Raw genomic sequence first — 22,426 nt, 5'->3', positions numbered from 1 at the left:
ATGACATCCATAAAGTTTGTTTGTGCCACTTTCCAATTTCCTGGGGGTCTGTAGAAAAGGATGCAACAGTTGATTGTGTAGAGCTTGGTCCTTGATTTTAAAAGAGATGATTTCTAGTTACAGTGTTATAGATTCCGCTATGGCTTCTACTGTTAGGATCTATAGATCAATGCGATTCCCCCACCTCTTTACCTTTTCTGGTCCAGTGTAGGATTTTGTAGCATGATGGGCATAGATTCATAACAATAGGGACTTCTGTATCGTGGATCCACATCTCATTTAGAAAAACCAGATCAAAGTCTTTGTCCATTATCTAGTCCTTTATTGTTTCTGTTTTGTTTACTACTGATCTGGCGTTGACGTATCCACTGGTATTGGTAGGTAGCTGTCCTCTGTTAACACAGTTGTGGTAATTTTCTTTAGTTGATGTTTGTTTGGGTTTCTATGTTTCTTGGTCTCCTTTCTAGCCTTCTGTTGTGTTTGGACACTGAATGAATGATTTACATTTCTTGGAGTGTTTGTTCTGACTGGGCTCTGTTCGAGAAGAAGGCAGCTCTACCCACTGGGTTGCACAGGTTGTAAAGTATTGGTATGCTGTTTTCACCTTGGGTTAGAACAGTTGTGGATGTTATTAGCATTGGGGCTGATAGCCCTATTAGTATTCTTGTGATGAACATTTTGTTTATTTGGAGTACGGGGGAGATAGTTGTGTTATTGGGACCCTGTGTGTTTTAGTTTTGTGTGTGTGAGTTTTCAGGTAGACCTTCTCTTTTGAGTGTATGTGTGAGTCCCAGTTAGACCTTCTTTTTAAGTGTGTATGTATGAGTGTGTTTAGTAGTTAGACTTACGATTTTTCTATTTCTGGTGGATCAACCCTTAAGCGAGGTAGATAATGGAGAGGAGCAGGGAGATGAGGGGAAGGTGCTCTTCTGTCCTTGCTGTGATTGTGCTCTGTGTAATGACTGCTTCAAAGGAAGCTTTGAGGCACTGTGGGGACACTTCTTGTGGCTGTTTTCCCGGAAGGAGTTCTTCCGCCCATGCTGTGGTTGTGCTCCAGGAAGGAGTTCTTCTGTCCATACTGTGGCTGTGCTCTGTGTTGTGTCTGCCTCAGAGACAGCTTGCAGGGATGCTTCTCATGACTGTGCTCCAGTTATGGCTTCTCTCCTGGTGTCCAGTGCTTGTCTTCTTGTTGTCGCTTCGGCATCGGATCTGTTTGTCATGCTGTATAAACAAAAAAAACAGCACCACGGGCCTTTAAAAATGGAACACAGTTCTTTAATGAATGAGCCTTGACAAAAAGACTCGACACGGACCGTGTTTCGGTGACTAGCACTTGGATACAGAAAGTGAAAGTGCCTTGGTGCTTTGTAGCTTTTACTATATGAGACGTGGGGTAAGGAATAATATATTGTAGAGGAATATATTCGAGTTATTCCCCAAGTTTTCCACGTCATCACTGTGACTCCTGACGCAGGTGCTAGTCACCGAAACACGGCCCGTGTTGGGTCTTTTTGTCAAGGCTCATTCATTAAAGAACTGTTCCATTTTTAAAGGCCCGTGGTGCTGTTTTTTTTTGTTTGTACTTCGTTCCCTCTCTTTTGTTATATCCATGTCATGCTGTATAAGACACGAAAAGGGAATTCCTTCAGGGCACTGTGGAGACAGGCACCAAATGAAACTTCCTGTAGAAGCCTCCTATGGGTTTAGTGCTTGTCCTTCACGTGGATATCTACAGCACTGGGTACAGGTCTTTTGTCTGGTTTTCGGCCTGTGAAGGGTCCCTCAGTTGTTTCCCCGTTTGGGTCCGGGTCCGTGGCCTCAAAGTGAACAATGTTTTCAGTAGAAAACTAAAAGTTGTCATGCTTTTAAAAAATGAAGCACCTTCAATCTTGTCTACTATTATAAAAGTATATAAGCCTATTAGGCATTAGGTCTGCTGATAAATTGCTTTTGGAAATTCTTAGTTTTCGTGCTGTTAATTTACTTGGCCTTAGATCCTCTATGTTTCAAGTAATGGGTCCCACTGAATGGAACACATTACCTGTTGATTTATGAAAAATGGATTTCTGTCTCTCCTTCAGGAAGCAGCTTAAAGTTTATTTATTTATTTATTTAGACCATTATTAAAATGAACTTGGAGAAAATCCACTACTTATTTCTAGGATAAGCAGCATTAAATGTTTTGTACTTTTTTGGGATATTGCCAGGTATTTGTGACCTGGATTTGCCACTGTTGGAAACAGAATGCTTGGCTTTTGGACCTTTGGTCTGTCCCAGTATGGCAATACTTATGTAAGGCATTTTCATAAGAGTTGAGTAAAAGCTAGGATTGGGCATGATATGGAGTTTGTTTTGTTGTATTTTGTATTTTTATTATATGTTAAATATTTGGCTATTTTGATTATACATGTTATTGTAATTTGCTAGGAACTGTGGACTAAGGAGAATATACATATTGTTAAACAGGTTTTTCAAGCCTGACAGCCAGTTCTGACTCTCCTGTGCCAAGTGATCTACAATCCTGAAAGTGGAGCAAAAAAAAAAACAAAAAAAAACCATTACACAACATGCAGAACTGTTTGGCAGTCCTTGATTTTCGAGACCAGGGGTTGAAGGAGGATAGTTAATTTTGTTGTTAAGGGAAAGTACCCAAATTGAGCATCACTGACTTCTTGTAGAATGACCATATGTCTTAGAATTACCCTCTCAACTCTGCTTGCGTTTACAAAAAAAGTAGCACAAATTTAATGTACAACTGTGCTAATTTATGTATACTATTGTTGCATATACTGCCAGTGCAATTTAATAAATAAGACAAGAATTTTCTCTTGGATTTTGTGTATTCCATTTTGCTTTTCATAAAGTATTATTTGCAAAGTTCTTCTGCCCTCAGCTCTGTACATTTGGGCCAGTGGATATGTATGAGGAGGAGGAGTGGCCTAGTGGTTAGGGTGGTGGACTTTGGTCCTGGGGAACTGAGGAACTGAGTTCGATTCCCACTTCAGGCACAGGCAGCTCCTTGTGATTCTGGGCAAGTCACTTAACCCTCCATTGCCCCATGTAAGCCGTATTGAGCCTGCCATGAGTGGGAAAGCGCGGGGTACAAATGTAACAACAAAAAAATGATGGGGCAAAATGATTTTCTAAACATAATTTGATTCTGTCTATGCAGGGAGTTTTGGTAGGCCAGATTGTGCAGCCTGTATTTAGAAAGGTGCTATAGGTTCTTTAATAATGTTGATGACACAGACAGATGTGAAGGGGCATTTTCAACATGACATCTAAATCCAGTTTTGGATGTTTTGCTGAAAACATCCAAAAATCAAGTGGCAAACTGATGTTTGTGTTTTGAAAATCGCTTTTTGTTTTGAAAATAGCCCATTTCCTAGACATTTTGTAGACATTTCATGCTCTATGCGTTTTTCTTTTGTGACCATTTTTGAAAAAAAAAAAATTCTAAGAGAAAAATGCACAAAAAGAAGCGATTGGGATATATGTGGGACCAGCATTCTTAGCAGACTGGCCACACAGACATACCAGCAAAGCAGTGGAACATCCTGGGGAACACTGCAGTGGACTTCACATAAAAGATCCCAGGTAAACATTTCATTGTTACCCCCTTATATTGTATTGGAAGCCCTCCAAAACACACCAAAATCCTACTGTATTGAACTTATGTCTGCAGGTGTACCCACATATAGGTAACAGAGTGGATTATGGGCTTGGGTCCCCTTCTCTACGATGCACTGCACTGACCACTAGGCTACTCCAGGGACCTGCATGCTGCTGTAATAGGACTGGCCATAACATTGAACAAGGTCTAAACCAAAATTAACTTTTAACCCTGGATGTTTTTGCTTTGTTCCATTATGACAGAAAAATGTCCACATTCTGGGAATGCCCAAATCCTGCCTCCAACACAGATACAAATATTACAAATAAATAAATCTCTACTATAATAAAACGCACCTCCAACGTTCTGAAGCTGACTCCGTGGCTTCGATGAATGGTTCGTAAGGGTTCATAACATCGTAAGTCTGTCACATCTCTCTCTGCCCCGCCCTCGCATCAAAACATGATGATGTCGAGGGCAGCGTACCTATCGGAGGGAACCACGTCAAAACGTCATGACGCAAGGGCGGGGCACAGACAGATGTGACAGACTTACGAATGATACGAACCCTTCAATGAAGCCACGGTGTCAGCTTCACAACGTTGCAGGTGCGTTTTATTACACTACGTAATGGGTCACAATGTCTAAACAGCCTGGCTATGTTTCTCCCTAATTTTGCACTTAAACATCGCAGGGTGGCTGGAGGGGGGCAGGGGACAGAAGAGAATCGCTGGGTGGCTGAAGGGGGGGGGGCAGGCTGGGTGGTTGGAGGGGGGCAAGTGAAACACGAGGATCGCTGCATGGTTCGAGGGGGACAGAGGACAATCGCTGGGTGGCTGGAGGGGGGCAGGGGAGACAGCAGAATAGCTGGGTGGCTGGAGGGGGGCCAGGGGAGAGAGGAGAATCACTGGGTGGCTGGAGGGGGGCAGGGGAGAGAGGACAATCACACACACTCTCTCACAGACACACTCGCACCCAGACTCACTTTCTCTCTCTCTCACACACACACTCACACGGTGCTGCCAAACACGCAGAGGGGGGGGGGGGGAGAGGCAGGGGATCCTGACACCAGAGGAGAGGGAAATGCAGATGGGGGAGGGGTCCCAAGACCTGAGAGGGGGAGGGTCCCAAGACCTGGGAGGGGATCCTGAAACCAGAGGGGAGGGTGTCCTCATAGCAGAGGGGGAGGAGGGGGTCCTGAGACCACAGAGGGAGGGCGGGAGGTATCTCTGTCACACACACTCTCTCACAGTCAGTGTCTTTCTCTCACTCACACAGTCTCTCACACTATATTTGTCTCACACATATCACATTCACTCTGTGTCACACACTCACTCTCGGTCTCATACACACTCGGTCTCATACACTCTCTGTCTCACAGAGAGTCTGTGTATCGCACACATACTCTCTCACACTCTCTCTGTCTCACACACACTCACACACTCTCTCTCTCTTACACACAGTGTATCTGTGTGAAACACACTCTCTCTCACACACACTCGCTCTGTCTCACATATGCACTCACACACTCTCTCATTCTAAAACACAGACACTCATTCTCACAGACACACTCACACCCAGTCTCACTATCTCTCTATCTCGCACATTCACTCTCTCTCTCTCACACAGTCACTCTCACACACAATCTCTCAAACATACACACTCCAAGGAAAACCTTGCTAACTCCCGTTTCATTTGTGTCAGAAATGGGCCTTTTTTTTTCTAGTAAATAAATAAAACTGCTCCAGGGACCTGCATACTGCTGTCATGGAGCTGGGTATGACATTTGAGGCTGGCAACAAATATTTAAAAAGTTTTTTTTTTTAGTGTGGGAGGGGGTTGGTGACCACTGGGGGAGTAAGGGGAGGTCATCCCTGATTCCCTCCGGTGGTCATCTGGTCAGTTTGGGCACCTTTTTGATGCTCAGTTGTAAGGAAAAATGGACCAAGTAAAGTCGCCCAAGTGCTCATCTGGGCACCCTTCTTTTTTCCATTATCAGTGGAGGACGCCCATGTGTTAGGCATGCCCCAGTCCCGCCTTCACTATGCTTCCGACACGCCCCCGTGAACTTTGGTCGTCCCCACGACGGAAAGCAGTTGAGGATGCCCAAAATCAGCTTTCGATTATGCCTATTTGGGTGACCCTGTGAGAAGGACTTTGTGTCGAAAGATGGGCGCCCTTCTCTTTTGAAAATAAGCCTGAAAGTGGGTTAAATGGGCAATTCTCTCAATAGAGGAAGGTGAATATTGGAGTGCCATAAGGATCTCCACCGAGGATGGTGCTTTTTATCATATTTATAAATGATCTGGAAATGAGAACAGTAAGGGCCCTGTTTACTAAGCCGTGCTGTAGGTGTGCTAACATTTTAGCTTACGCTATTGGTAGAGACACCCATATATTCCTATGGGTGTCTCTAGCATTAGCACGCACTAAAAAGTTAGCATAATTAAGTAAACAGGGCCCTAAATGAAGAGATCAAATTTGCAGAGAACATGAACAATTTATTTCCAACACTTATGTTTTTCTGTCAAATTCTATGCTTTAAAAAAATCACAATAGTAAACTCTGTTCCAATAATCCTGGATGGAGTTGAGGACATGTGATAGATACTATGACGCTCATTCTCAAAGCATATGGATGTCTCAAAAGGCCAAAATGAATGTGCATGTGATTTAGAATGTCAAAATATAAATTTTGCAAAGACAGAATAGGGACATTCTATTCTGGTGCATATATCCTGCTTATATCTACTCAGGAATCAAAGCGGGTAACATAACAGATACCAAGGCAGCTAATTTGCCATAGGAAAAGAACATAGATCAAAATTCACTAATTAAAATCATCCATCACTGCCTTATGCCCAAATAGTAAGGGGGTGTGTTTTGGGCAAGACTGGGGAGGCCTGAAATCTAGATGCCCAACATTGATTACCAAATGGGAAGAAATATTTGTGTCTCGAAAGAACGATGTCATTTAGACCTATTTCAGGAATGTCCAGGCTTACAGAAAGGTGCTGTGATTGATCAGCGATCCACTGGAGGGAATAAGGTATGACACCTCATTAATCCCCCAATGAAAGTGGAAACTGGAAGGGGATACAAGGCTCTATGACAGTTTCAGGTATTATGGAAATTCTTAACAATCCAGGCAATAAGTTTGGGGAGTAGCCTAGTGGTTAGTGCAGAGGATGGTAAACCAAAGAGCCCAGGTTCAAATCCCACTTAAGCTCTTTTTTTTCATTTTTTAATTGTAAGCCGTCCAGAAACAAAAATACCTATTGTACCTAAATATATGACATCTGCAAGTCTGAAGGCTATTGAAATGGTGTACATTCAGTTGGTCTAATTCAGTGGTTCTCAATCTTTCTTCTGTTGTGACACACCTGACAGACAACGTTCTTGTATGTGACACACTGAACACTAAAATTCACAGCTGAACAAAGCACGCCTAAATATTTCATTGTTTAATTATAAGCTTAGTATGAATTTGCTCACCCCATATCAAAAAACTGTATGTAACACATCAGTGCCAGATTTCTTACTTGCCATACAAGAAAACAAATATATATTCAAATTCTGGTGTGACCTCAGTAATAGCAACACAAAATCCCTCCACTGCCATATATTGTGAAGCAGGGGTGTATCTGGACTCGGGCGGTAGGGGGGGCCAGAGCCAGAGGGAGGGGGCACATTTTAGCCCCCCTCCTCGCCACCAATGACACCCTCCCCCGCTGCTGTCACTTACCTTTGCTGGCAGGGGACCCCAACCCCCCGCCAGCCGAGGTCCTCTCTTCCATGCAGGTTGCGCCGCTGCAAGTTTCAACGCTTCCTGTTCTTCTGAGTCTCACGTCCTGCACGTACAACGCGCAGGACGTCAGACTGAATTCCAAATTCTGAGTCTGACGTTCTGCACGTTGTACGTGCAGGACGTCAGACTCAGAAGAACAGGAAGCGTTGAAACTTGCATCCTGCACGGAAGATAGGACTTCGGCTGGCGGGGGCTTGGGGTCCCCCGCCAGCAAAAATCGGCGACGGGTTGGTGGCGGGCGGGAGGGTGAGGTGGAGAGGGTCTGTTGTAGGGGGGGTCCAGGGCGAAATCTGCGGGGGCCCAGGCCCCAGTGGCCCCACGCAGATACGCCCCTGTTGTGAAGCAACATAAAAATATGCTACTCAGAAGTTATATAGCAAAGAGAACCTATGGACAGCAGACCTGCAACACGTTCAGTTGAGGCTGGAGGCAGCAGTTATTATTGGGGGTTGTAGGGAAGCAGAAATAGGGACCAGTTACAGGGATTTCAAGAACCTGACTCTCAAGATACTGGCAGGCTGTGATGGGTGTAAAGGAAACATAGGCTTGTTGTGTACACCAAAATTTTTGTGACACATCTTCCATCTCTTGGGGATACACAGGTTGAGAACCACTTGTATAATGACTGTTGGTCTAAGGATATAATTAATCTAAAGTCCAATGCATCTAAAAATTAATTCATGTAATAAGACAATTGGTTTAAAAATTAAATAATATAGATGTGAAGTCAGGAATGCTAAAAGATCATCCCGCACATTCCTTAATCTGCACTTCCCCAGTTGTAGAGGTCTAAAGTACAAGCTAACGCATGCGTCAAACGTTTCCTACTTGAGTGCACAGTTATGGAACGCATTGCCGCGTAACTTAAAAACGATTTACGAACTAACTAACTTTTTCGCAAATTTCTGAAGACCCACCTCTTTAATAAGGCATACAACAAAGATGAACAAATGTAAATGTAACACATCTCCTCTTACCCGTATTCAGAACTGTTTTCATATTTGCTTGTTTAAATTTTCTACTATGTTATTCAAGATCTTTATGTAACAGTAATTGTCTATTTTCTAATCTATTTCCATCAAGATCAATACATTGTAAGCCAAATTGAGCCTGCAAAAAGGTGGGAAAATGTGGGATACAAATGCAATAAATAAATAAATAAATGCATTTATCATGTGGCAGATCACAATTTTAAAATCAATAATGATAATACACCAATGTTTAAATCTAATCAAGGCATTAACCCTGGAAGCCGCTTAGTATTGTAATACAATAGGTAAAAATTAGGGCTGCACGTTAATTGCGTTAATTATTAATCGTGATTAATAATTTACTTTCTGCCTCCCTCCCTCCCCGCCCACACGTGGTCTGGCATCTCTCCTTCCCCTCCGCTTCCCATCTGGTTTACCTTATTCAGTTTTTAGTCTTTGACCTTGCAGCAGCAGCCATACTCCACCGGGCATTCCCTCTGACCCATCCCGCCCCCTTCTGAGAGAGCTGGTATTTTATTTTATTTATTTATTTAGCTTTTGCTCACACCTTTTCAGTAGTAGCTCAAGGTGAGTTACATTCAGGTACTCTGGATATTTCTCTGTCCAAGGAGGGCTCACAATCTAAGTAAAAAAACATACAAAATGAAAAACAGTCCTACTGTAGTGGGGGAAAACCATTGGTGGTAAATATATAGTCCTTTACTTCAGTGCAGAGGCTGGGTTGGTGGCACAGAAATCAGCAAAACAGTTCTATCTAACCACAATACAACAAAATGAAACAAGATTTTTTTAAAATGCAAGCTGGTAGGTAGCAAACAGAGACATCACAACCTTTCTGGCACTCTTCCCCAAGAAATAAAAACTAAAATACCACATGGTGCCATCCAGGAAAAAGCTTAGGCTGTTGGTTTAAAATGATTCAGGACTCAAGTGATTCGGCAGCTGAGTGGGGCACTAACAAAATAACTTTGCATTCAAATTGTTCAGTCTGACACCCTTCAAAGTCTGTAAATTCTACTGTTGCCTCCCCTAACCTTTTTATTTTTCAGACCTCTAAGCCAGTTAAATAAATGTCACCTATTATTTACTTTATATACTGTGGCAACATCATCTATAGTTCATTTTGTATTGATCTGAAGGGAACTTAATGCTGAAAAGTTTGTTGCAATCCAGTTTATAAATAAACTGTCTTGGCTGACCTTGATTGAAGTCATTAGTTTCAGACCCTTTGGCATAAAGCTCTAGTCTAAGGGACAGACAGGGCGGCATCATGGATAAGGAACAGCAGAAAATGGGTAGAATACCAACAGGAGCTGTGTCAGCCTGGATAGCAGCAGTAAGAACACAGAACTGCTGTCTGGCATGTGTCCTTGCACCAGTTCTGCTATCACTGAGGGGGATGTTTGGCACTATTGCAATGCTTTAAAGTTCTGTAGAAAAGTGAAAAGTTAAGCAGCTGGTTGTTTACTTAGCTCATAACCATGAAAAGCTAAACCTGGAGAATGGATTAAGACATGCGACTTGCAGTGCACAGTTTGAATTATGACGGTCTTTAAAAATAAATTGACTTGAGGTGTTGCAATTTGATTCATCAGAGAGCGATTAGAAGCCTCCCGGACACTGGATCCTGTAGAGCTGCCGAACTGCCACCTACTTAAAGGAATTGGTATGTATGAGATGCTGGTGCACTGCGTCCATCTGGGAGAGCCAAAAGAATGTGAAAATTTAAGGTCACTTAATACCATGGTAACTATATATTTATAGACATGGACTCAGAGATGAACTTGTATAAATCTGAATTTCCTCTTACATAGCAGTCTGAGCCATTCTGGGGGTAATTCTTTATAAGCTGCCTAAAGTTAGGTGCCAGGTATCCTATAACGGCTATCACATCCATCGTTGCTGTAGAACAGTGTTTCCCCAAATCCGGTCATGGAGTACCCCTTGTCAGTGGCGTTCCTAGGGGGGGGCAGTGGGTGCAGTCCGCCCCGGGTGCACGACGCTGGGGGCGGGGGTGCCGCATGCGCCTGTCCTCCATTTGTTCCATGCTTCTTCTCTGCCCCGGAACAGGTTACTTCCTGTTCCAGGGCAGAGAAGAAGCATGGAACGAATGGAGGACAGGCGTGCGTGGCACCCCCCCCCCCCCCAGTGGCGTTCACGGGGGGGGGGGTGTCGTGCTGCATCCGGGGGGGGGGCGCATCGGCGATCCACCCCGGGTGTCAGCCCCCCTAGGAACGCCACTGCCCCTTGTCAGTCAGGTTTTCAGGATTTCCACAATGGATATGCATTGAAGACATTTGCATATAATGAAGGTGGTGTATGCAAATTAAGTTCATTGTGGATATCCTGAAAAGCTGACTGGCAAGAGGTACTCCAGGACCGGACTTGGGAAACACTGCTGTAGAATATTGGCATAAGTCCACCGTTACACACCTAACTTTTAGCATGACCCTTATGCTAGCTCAAGGACTTGTGTAAATGCTTGCAATTAAATGCTGATAAATAGGAACATAACTGCTAGTGTTCAATATCTCTGCATACCCATAACCTACTCATGCCCCTTGCCGGTCCCCCCCCCCCCCCCCCCCTTATTATTGCGGGCTATGGAACTATAATTACAGCACATGGATATCGCTGTGGCATTTTGTATTAACAATTTTGCTGCAGATAAGTATTCTGCTTTTGAAACTGTATTTTGAACTGATACTGTTTATTTTGGACTCTATTCCATTTATTATCTGCTAACACTGTGCACTGAAGGTTGTTTTACTAATGTGCCCTCAGAGGGTGTCCTATGAAAGAGGACATTAATTCACCCAGACATCAGCTGCAAACACAAAGGGTATGCATTTGGTGAAAGTATAGTATGAGGGCACCCACTAACACTTCTGTATGTTATTATTTATGTTTAGGATGCCTGTTGAATGCCTATTATGTAACATATTCTAGACATTCGTCTTTCTTTTGCTGTTTTCATGTTTCTAGTGTGTTCAAGTGTTTTTATATGCACCTAACTACTAGTATTCTATGCATGAGAGCTTAACATGCCCTGACCCTCTCATGCCTCTCCCAGGTCCATGCTGGCCTTGCAGTTGTGTGCTATGGATCTTGCATGGACAATTTGCAAAATACCAACTAAGGGCAGTTACATGTGTAACTGCAAATTAGTGCCATTTAGCACCAATGAACACCAATTATAGCCAATTAGTGGTTGCTAATGCTAGTTAGCAGCTAATTTAGCAATTAAGTTTGACACTATTCTTCTTATTTATTCTATCTGCAAATCTATAGCTAACAGCTTCTTACTTGGACAGGTGTGGTTAAGTGTAGTCATAGTGAAAGCTGGATTGACTAGGACTGCAGTTAGCTTAGCGGGGTTTAAGAAAGGTTTGGATAATTTCCTAAAAGGAAAGTCCATAAGCCATTATTAAGATGGACTTGGGAAAATCCACTGCTTCTTTCCAGGATAAGCAACATAATATCTGTTTTACTGTTCTGGAATATTGCCAGGTACTTGTGACCTGGATTGGCCACTGTTGGAAACAGGATACTGGGTTTGATGGTCCTTGGTCTGTCCCAGTATGGAAATGCTTATGTTCTTACCTGATCATGGTACTGCTTGTAGTTAGCCATGCTTTACTGATTATGCCATTGTTGGTGCTAATCTGTCAGCAGGCAGACAAGGGACATTTGTTCACATGGGCTTGGATTTGTGTACTGTAAAGGAAAGGATCAGCTTTGGGGTTACAGTGCTGAGCAGTTTTTTTTCTCACAGATTATGGACACAATGCAACAACCAGCATTCAGGCTTTCATTCTCAGTTCATTAGCATACATTTAATTTAATTTGTAATTTAATACAGAGTCTTTCAATCTGCAACTTTCAACAAAAGGTTATACAGTACGGGGGTAGCTCAGTATTTAATCAACCAATTTTTACATGTGTCACTAGTTTAAAGGATCTCAGTAGTAGGATTGAAAAAAAAGATATAAACTTTTTCTCCATCACATTTCTACTCCCAAATCATTATTCCAAACACAATGATTTCACATCATATATTCAAACTTCAAAAGCTGTAAATATAAATATTTAAAGGTTCAACATCATATATTCAAACTTCAAAAGCTGTAAAAATAAATATTTAAAGGTTCAAAGATTAAAGGCTATGATTGGGGAAATCTTCGAACCCCGGGTATAGTTGGAGTAGGTGCCAACAAGTCAAATGTCCAATTCTGGAGAATAGGATGACATACGCCATTCTATCTTGTGATTCAGCTTGTCTATTCTGCAACAATAATTCACATTGTGCAATCATGCCCTCAAATAGACTTGTCTTATGGCTCTCCTTGGCTAGCCCCGTTCCTCAAATCTTTTAGTTAACAGTGTTACTTGTATCTTAAAGTCTTCCAATGTAGTATAAATCCTCCGAAGTAATAGGAATTGGCTTATTGGTAAATTGAATTTTAATTTGTATGAATGATAACTGTCAAACCTAAGTAGAGTATGACGTTCAACCAGTTTCCTGTACAAGGTAGTGTATAATCTCTGTTGGTCCCTAATGTTCATGCAAATTGATGTCCCTTATTAGTTGTACCATGTGTCTCTACTTACATAGAGAGGATGAGGTCAGAAGAGAGAAGTGTGTCATATCTCAAATACTCCCCTTAGTGTGAAATGTCTTTTCAATGAGTTCAATTCTGTAAAACGTATGAGCCCAGTTTGGATCTTTTTTTTCCCCTTTTCTCTGTGCTAAGTAGGAGACTGAAATTTTAGGGAGGTGTTTCTGGGCCTCCAGAACAGGTGTAACCATTAGATCAAAATTGTGGGTAGCCCTTCTAAGGAGCTGCAGTTAAGCAAAACGGTAGATTCTGACAGCCACAAAATGTTAAAGAATCAGTAGTACTTTTACCAACAGGAATAATGGACCATTTTCAAACTTTAGAAAGTCATAAGACAACATAGCTCTTAACAGGAAATTGTCATTGATTCCCTCAAATTCAACCCCCCCCCCCCCCCACCCCACAAAAAAGACCTCAAGATATTTGCTCTTTAGCCCATCAAGTACAAATAATACACAAGACAAAACCTTGTTTATTCATTGGCCCCAAAAACTGTGGAGGAACCTTGAGCTGTTTTGTTTACTGTAAGTGCTCAGAAGAACCATCAGGAGAGAGACAGTTGAGACCCAGAAAAGGACAGATCTGTCATTGGAATCATTTGCTGTGGAAAGTCTTCCAAAGGACGATTTGAGACATATGTTTTCACTTTAAAGGACATTGGTTTGACCCCTGAGGCAGGCACACGTTTGCGCCAAAACACGGCTCGTGTCTGGTCCTATTTCATTAAAGATTGTACCATTGTTCCAGCAGCCTTGGATAACCTCTTCTGCTTTTTTTGTTGTCTTGATTTGTGTACATTTGGACCCTCTCTTTTGTTAATACGCTAATTTAATCCTCATAATGCTTGAAATACAATTTTGAATTGTGGTAGAAAGATAAAAGAAAAACAAAAAAACAAAATGAAGACATGAATATTGCACTGTGAAATTGCACATTAAGGAACAGGGTTTTTTTGGACCAATGATTGAGTAACCGCTAAAGAGGTGTTGTGTAGCCACAAAGAAAGTGGACATTAGAACATCTTGTGACGTCTGAGGTCCTCCCCCGCACCCCCCCCCCCCCCCCCCCCCTTAGAATAAGAAGTGAATAGTGAAAAGTGGACCTGTGTGGTTCTCTATATGTTGTAGTTTTACACTATTTGGGTTGAGAAGACTTTTGTTTTGCCATTTTTTTGTTAATTAAGTGGCCTTACTAAGATGACACTAAAACATCAGAAAGGGTTTTAGAGACTAAATTATGAGACACTGCCTCTTGAGGGATCTTTAAATACAGTAGAATTATTTCCATAGGTGTGTTGGCTTAGGACAAGTGGGATGTGTAATAGAGGAGAGAGGCAGACTGACTGCAGGCCTCTACGGAGGCATAGGCATCATCTGCAAACACTTTTTTCAACCCGCTTTAATTCAATTGCCTCAGAGATTTATATACTGTATATCTATTGAAGATTACACTGTTTAATTTTCTTGTCACTTTACTTTTTAGCATTTGATATATATTTAGAGACTCAGGCCCCATGCCCAGCCATGTCCACTTTATCCTCCCCAAACAGCTGAGCCACCGACTGCCTATGAGTGATGGAAATTGGTTTTAGATGACTGAGCCTTGGCAGATCAACGTTTTTTGAGAATGACCCAATCTTGCTCGAATGGTCAGAGACAGGTTATGAAGCACAAAATGTCAATATTTGCTGTTACACAACCTTTCAATAAACACTGAAGCTACACTTCTTCCAGTTTTGCTGTAAGTCCAAATTTGTTTCTGTGTTTCAAAACCTTTCCAATTGGAGGGGGAAGAGGGAGAGAGACTGCTAAGAAAACCACTGCTGAAGTTCAAGGGTGATTCTTCAAAGCACACAAGACCTTTTCATATGCGCTGTGGCTCTTACACCAGTGGCTTTCAATCCGTTTCTCAGAGACCACCTGGCCAGTCAGGTTTTCAGAATATCCACAATGAATATGCATGAGAGAGATTTGTGTGCCAAGAATGCAATACATTCAAATCTCTCTCATGCATATTCATTGTGGATATCCTGAAAACCCAACTGGCCAGGTGGTCCCTGAGAAATGGGTTGAAAACCACCAAGTTAGACCACAAAATCCTGTTGGAGATTTCTGAACCTGGGGATGGAGGGGGAGGATTCATTGTGTCGCCATATTTTATAATCTGAGACTAACACACATCTTTAGAGCTGTGAATAATGTTGTGCTGTTTCCCTTTCCAGAAGCTGGCTCTGAAGATATTGATATACTTCCTAATGGATTGGCTTTTATAAGTGCTGTAAGTATGCACTATGATACCCATTGAGCTTGTAATGCCCCATAATGCAACCCTCTATGTTAACTGTGGTGGAGGGAGGAGATACTAGCACTTTGGTAAAAGCAGCAAAAAAGTAGTTAATTTGTGTCAGTGGCTGCTGCCTTGCATTAAGAGCATAGCCAGTAACAGAGAATGCAGTTAACACCACCGGAAGAGGTTTAGCTATCACTCTACATTATGTGCCATGTTAGCATTTTACACATAGTAAAGATCCCACATTAACTGTAAAGCACAGTCCCATCCATTCACCCCTCCCCTGCCCCCATGCTAGGTATTTAACGCAGCAGTTAGTGCACATTAAGGGGGAAATTCTACAAATGGCGCTCAAAAGGAGTCAGCAGCTAACAGGATCGGTGTCCTTTTATAGAAAAACTAGTGGAACCATGCCCGTTTCCTCAACAATGACACGGGCCCTAGGTAGGCTGTCCTGTAAGCTTTTTCTCTCTCTCTCTCTCCCCTGCCCTCCCCTCCATGTCCAATGATTCTTCCCTCCCCTCCCCTCCATGTCCAGCGATTCTCCTCTCCTCTCCTCTGCCCTGCCCTCCCCTTTCTTCCTCCCTCCCTCCCTCCCCTCGATGTCCCGCGATTTTCTCCTCCCCTCAATTTGTACCTGAACATTCGCTGGCTGGCGCTGGCTTCCGTTCTGTTCGTAACATCCCTCCTGACGTCAGCTCGCCTCCAGCATTCCCTTCCCTCTCATTGTATATAGGATGTGTAGCGCCAGGATTCACAATCAACTTTGGCTGCGAGGAGTTACTCCAACAGAATCCTGGTGTACAAGTTGGGCACAGATCCCCCGAATTCTGTAACATTGTGCGCATTTTAAGGGAACGCCCCCTTTACAGATCCACATGGAAACACATAGGCACAATTGTATAAATGAGCATGTATGTGTGTTTTTGTGTGGATCTGCCCTGTTTCGGCACCTTGCATCCATTAGAGCACTATTGTTGGTACAGAAGTAGCTTCTTACATTCAGCGCCGCATGTAGGATTTCCTCCTGTTAAGGTGCTGCATTAGCAGCTGGTGCTGCACTGTGCTATTCGTACACATTAATTTTATAAAATGCTGAGTTACACATGTAAAAGTCCTCTTATAAAATTAAGTCAGACCTGAGAGTATGCATAGTGCAATGCATTTTAAATGATAGAGAGCTGTAAAGCATGCAGAACATCTTAATATTATGCAAAATGAATAACACAGTTTGCAGTAAACTTCAAAAGCTGTGCTACTCATTGAAAGATAACAACACTGAAGAGGTGGTAACACCCTCTCACAACATTGGCATTGGAGCCGACTCTGTGGGTGCTATGGGTGCTTGAGTACCCCCAATATTGAAAAAATTCCTTGTATGTGTCCAGGGATGGGTTATTTCCATTGGGCTTAGCACCCCCAATAATTTTAAAAAGTGGCTCCTGTGGGTGCTATGGGTGCTTGAGCACCCCCAATATTCAGAAAATTCCTTGTAGGTGTCCAGGATTTACTTCTACTCGTTTCTACTCCACTCAGGATTTTGTAGACTTCAATCATATCTCCCTTCAGACATCTCTTTTCCAAGCTGAAGAGCCCTAACCTCTTTAGCTTTTCCTCAAATGAGAGGAGTTCCATCCTGCTTATCATTTGATTGCTCTTCTTTGAACTTTTTCTAATCCACTATATCTTTTTTGAGATAGGCAACCAGAATTGAACACAATACTCAAGATGAGGTTGCACCATGGAGTGATACAGAGGCATTATAATATCTTAGTCTTATTTATCATCCCTTTCCTAATAATTCCCAACGTCCTGTTTGCTTTTTGGCCACCGCCGCCACCACACACTGAGCAGAAGATTTCAGCATATTATCTACGACGACACCTAGATCTTTTCTTGGTGCTGACCCTCAAGGTGGACCATAGCATCAGGCAACTATGATTTGGGTTGTTCTTCCCAAGGTGCATCACTTTGCATTTGTCCACATTAAAATATCTGCCATTTGAATGCCCAGTCTTTCCAATTTCCTAAGGTCTTTCTGCAATTTTTTCAAAGTCCACATGTGTTTAACATCCTTGAATATTTTAGTGCCATCTGCAAATATAATCAGCTCACTTGTTTCAATTTCCAGATCATTTATAAATATGTTAAATAGCACTGGTCCTAGTACAGATCCCTGCGGCACTCCACTGTTCACCTTCCTCCAATGAGAGAAATGGTTGTTTAACTCTATCATCTATTTTCTAACCAATTCCTAATTCACAACAGAACATTGCATCCTATCCCTTGACTTTTTAATTTGCTCAGGAGTCTCTCATGAGGAACTTTGTGAAAAGCTTTCTGAAAATGTAGAAACACTACATCAACCGGCTCACCTTATCGATATGTTTATTCATGCTTTCAGAGAAATGAAGTAGAGGAGTGTGGTAGCCGTGTTAGTCCACTCTTAAGGTTATCAATAGAAATCAAACAAAATAAAACATGGAAAAGAAATAAGATGATACCTTTTTTATTGGACATAACAATACATTTCTTGATTAGCTTTCGAAGGTTGCCCTTCTTCGTCAGATCGGAAATAAGCAAATGGTACTAGCTGACAGTGTATATAAGTGATAACATTCACGCATTACTATGACAGTCTGACAGGGTGGGGAGGATGGGGGTGGTAGGAAGTATGCATGGGGACATCAAAGCATATCATTGATATTCTAACAGGGTGGGTGTGGATAGGTGAGGGAGGGTGATCACAGAGACATACAGCTTTATTGGTTTATAATGGGCTAGGAACCCCAGATCCTTGTTAAGTCCTTTCTGTGGGTGTTAAATAACAAGGATCTGGGGTTCCTAGCCCATTATAAACCATAAAGCTGTATGTCTCTGTTGATCACCCTCCCCTCACCTATCCACACCCACCCTGTTAGAATATCAATGATATGCTTTGATGTCCCCATGCATACTTCCTACCCACCCCCATCTTCCCACCCTGTCAGGACTGTCATAGTAATGCTTGAATGTTATCACTTATACACTGTCAGTCTAGTACATTTGCTTATTTCCGATCTGACGAAGAAGGGCAACCTTCGAAAGCTAATCAAGAAATGTATTAAGGTATGTCCAATAAAAAAGGTATCATCTTATTTTCTTTTCCATGTTTTATTTTGTTTGATTTCTAGAGAAATGAAGCAAATTGGTGAGGCAAGACTTCCCTTGGCTGAAACCTTCTGACTCTGTCCTATTAAACCATGTTTATCTATATGTTCCAGAATTTTATTCATAGTAACATAATAACTGAAGGCAGATAAAGACCTGTACGGTCCATCAGGCTGCCCAACAAGATAAACTCATTTACATGGTATGTGATACTTTATATGTATACCCGAGTTTGATTTGTCCTTGCCTTTTCCACAGACCGTAGAAATCTGCCCAGCACTGTTCTTGTACTAAGTTCTGATCCATTTCCAAAGCAAAAGACACTACCATGGTAGTTCTCCGAGTAATTCACTTCCAGTGAAGATTCCAGAAAGAGTAAGGTTCATACCGTCTCCTGCTTGGGCCTGAAAATTCTCACCACTGGTTTACTGTGCCCATTTTATAGGAGGCAGTGAATCACCTGACATTCCCAAAACTTGAACCAAATATTTCTTTACCATATCTATTGGAGGTATTGGAGGTGACCTGGGAAAATTGGTTAGTTTCAAACTAAGCCTCTAGCCTGGAAGGAGAAGTGGGCCTAGTGGTAGGGTGGCGGACTTTGGTCCTGAGGAACTGAGTTCAATTCCCACTTCAGGCACCAGCAGCTCCTTGTGACTCTGGGCAAGTCAATTAACCCTTCATTGCCCCATGTAAGCCGCCTTGAGCCTGCCATGAGTGGGAAAGCGCGGGGTACAAATGTAACAAAATAAAAAAATAAATATTCCAATCGACGAAAAGTAAAATTCTTCTCCTTAATTGAGGCTGATTCTAAAGTCTGAATTTTTTATCCAGAAGTTTAACTTCAGTGGACTGTTGAGCAGTTGCCTGTGCTTGAATAAGGACTGCTTTCAGAAAAAAACCTTAATTTCACTTGAGTTTTTAATGTCAATGTTTGTAAAGAAGAGTGCAAATCAAATATCAAGACCCAGAGTGACTCCATTGTCACTACGGCAGTTTTTTTCAAACCCCCAAAGAAATAACAGGAGTGGGAGCATTAATAGTCTGGTTAAGAATACTCACTAGCTGTTGAGGTAAAACTTGTGCTGCGATATGGGTTTCAATCAAGCTGGTCTTCTCAATCTCCCTCGATGCGGGCAAGTTCCCTCCCTGCCAGGGCCGTGCTAACCTGGTAAGTGAGGTAAGCATGGCAGGGGGGCGCTTCCCTCTGGGGGCGCCGCCGCACCATGCTCACCTCGCTCGCCCTCCCCCAACATCCCTTTTCTTTTTTTTTCTTTTTTAAATTTACCTCCGTGGTGGTGGTTCCGGCAGCACAGCGTCAGGGAAGGAGGCGGCACTCCCGACGTCTCTAGCCTTCCCTTCGCTGTGTTCCACCTTCTTCTGACGTCAAGGCTGACGTCAGAAGAAGGCGGAACACAGCGAAGGGAAGGCTAGATGTTGGGAGCGCCGCCTCTTTCCCTGACGCTGCGCTGCCGGAACCGCGCCACGGAGGTAAATTTAAAAGAAAAAAAAAAAAGAAAAGGGCTGTTGGGGGAAGAGAAGAGGGTGGCAGTGAACAATGGGAGCGGGAGGGCAGGGGAGAACGACAGCAAGGATGCGAAGGGGGGCCTGAATGCGAAGGGGGGGGAGAAGAGGGCGGGCCAGGCTGGGACATGGGAGAGAGAGGAGCATGGTGCGAGGGGGGGTCATGGAAGGGAGAGAGGGGAATTGCTGGGCAAAGGGATGATATGGAGGGGGCCAGGGGACACGAGGAGCATGGCTGGCATGGACTTAGGGAGGGCAGGGCTCAGGGAGAGAGGGGAATTGCTGGAAAGGGATGAATGGAGGGGGCAGGGCTCAGGGAGAGGAGGGAAATTGCTGGAAAAGGATGAATGGAGGGGGCAGGGGACAGAGGAGCATGGATGGGCATGGATTGGGAGGGCAGGGCTCAGGGAGGAGGGAAATTGTTGGAAAGGGATGAATGGAGGGGGCAGGGGACAGAGGAGATGGATGGGCATGGATTGGAGGGCAGGGCTCAGGGAGAGAGGGAATTGCTGGATAGGGATGAATGGAGGGGACAGATGGGCATGGATTGGGAGGGCAGGGCTCAGGGAGAGAGGGAAATTGCTGGAAAGGGATGAATGGAGGGGGCAGGGGACAGAGGAGCATGGATGGGCATGGATTGGGAGGGCAGGGAGAGGGGAATTGCTGGATAGGGATGAATGGGGGACAGATGGGCATGGATGGATATGGATTGCAGGGCAGGGCTCAGGGAGAGAGGGGAATTACTGGAAAGGGATGAATGGAGGGGGCAGGGGACAGAGGAGCATGGATGGGCATGGATTGGGAGGGCAGGGCTCAGGGAGAGAGGGGAATTGCTGGAAAAGGATGCATGGAGGGGGCAGGGGACAGAGGAGCATGGATTGGGAGGGCAGGGCTTAGGGAGAGAGGAGAAATTGCTGGACATAGAGGGGAGGGAAGAGAGATGAAGGAGATGAAATGAGGGGAAAGGAAGAGAGGAGAAAAACTGCACATGGATGAAGAAAATAGGCAGAAGCTGAGGACCAGAAATGAAGAAGAAAGGAAAGAAATAAATGGAAAGGAAGCCCTGGAACGGAGTTAAGAGGACCAGATAGCAGCGAATCAGATAATGGGCCGCATGATCAGAAAAAGAAAGTCACCAGACAACAAAGGTAGAAAAAAATCATTTTATTTTCATTTTAGTGTTTGGAATATGTCCACTTTGAGAATTTACATCTGCTATCTTATTTTGCAATGTATAGCAATTTGTTTCTAAGAATATTGCTGACAATTCCTGTCAGTGTGGCAAGTGGTGAGCGATCATTTTCACGGGGGGGGGGGGAGGGGGCCGCCGCCGCCGCCGCCAACTGATAGGCTGCAGGGGGCGCCAGAGACCCTAGGCACGGCCCTGCTCCCTGCTCAATCGGCGTTTCAGCATTCGGAGCACCAAAGGCAGGACTTGCCATCACAACATTCCTTCCTGGCTGTGGGGAGCAGCACGCAAGAGGGGCTCAGAGAAACCCTGTCGACACTGCCAGCCAACACAGAAGCATCAGCTCCGATAGGAGAGGGAGCTTGCATGGGTCCCGATGTCAGTCCAAACCTCTCCAATGTCGTCTGTTGTGGAAGGTGGGTCCCGGTGGGGGTCGAGGGAAACTCCCGCACCTTCCCTCTCCTTTTCCCCATAATTCGAGGAATAAAAAGCCATTCCAAGCAGCGATTCAGAGTTTGTTTGAGCGCATCTGTAGCAATAATGCACTACAGCGCCATCTTGGATCCTCGGTGACCATCAGGGGCCCTTTTACTAAGCCGCATAGGCACCTATGCGCGCCCAGTGTGCATCAGTTTGGAACTACTGCCCAGCTACTGCGTGGCCCGGGTGTTTATTTTTTATGTGCATTCACGACACGCACCGGAAATATATTTTATTTTCCAGCACGTGAAGCTAACTGGGTGGTAATCAGCATTGTACGCACACATACAATTACCACCCGGTTAATGCGTGAGACCTTACTGCTAAATGAATGAGTGGCAGTAAGATCTCAGGCTCAAAACGCGTGCCAATTTTCATTTTGCCGCACGTCCATCCCCCCCCCCCCCCCCCAAGAAAAAGGCCTTTTTTTACAGGTGGATTTGTGTGCGTCCAAAACACATGCCTACACTAGTGCAGGCCATTTTTCAGCGCACCTTAGTAAAAGGACCCCTCAATGTGGGTCATGTCTAGGTGCATGCGACCAGCTAGATCTTACCCAGTTAAGTGTGATGATCGGCACTTAATCACCTAAGCTATACCAGATTAAGATATGCAGTCCTGTTTATCCAGTTAACTTGGGCGTATAAGGGGTCCTTGTACTAAGCCGTCATGTGTTAGCGCACGCTTATCGCAGCTAAAAGGACTTACTGCGAGACGTGCTGAGGCATCTGGCGGTAAAATCCCAATGTGCGCAAACCCAAAC

The 22,426-nt window shown here is 43.8% G+C and overlaps 1 protein-coding gene across 1 annotated transcript in view; it reads left to right on the top strand.

Moving 5' to 3' along the window:
- The window catches only part of LOC115468752 (serum paraoxonase/arylesterase 2-like), a 72,460-nt gene that overhangs the window by 3,974 nt on the left and 46,060 nt on the right, over positions 1 to 22,426 (top strand). Inside the window, exons 2-3 of the mRNA XM_030200712.1 lie at positions 10,008 to 10,078; positions 15,253 to 15,308. Coding sequence (XP_030056572.1) covers positions 10,008 to 10,078; positions 15,253 to 15,308 — 127 coding nt within the window. The remainder of the gene's footprint in view (positions 1 to 10,007; positions 10,079 to 15,252; positions 15,309 to 22,426) is intronic.

The sequence above is a fragment of the Microcaecilia unicolor genome, chromosome 1, assembly GCF_901765095.1.
Source record: "Microcaecilia unicolor chromosome 1, aMicUni1.1, whole genome shotgun sequence".
Classification (NCBI taxonomy): domain Eukaryota; kingdom Metazoa; phylum Chordata; class Amphibia; order Gymnophiona; family Siphonopidae; genus Microcaecilia; species Microcaecilia unicolor.
The sequence above is the reverse complement of the archived record's forward strand: the minus strand, read 5'-3'. Positions and strand labels throughout refer to the sequence as shown.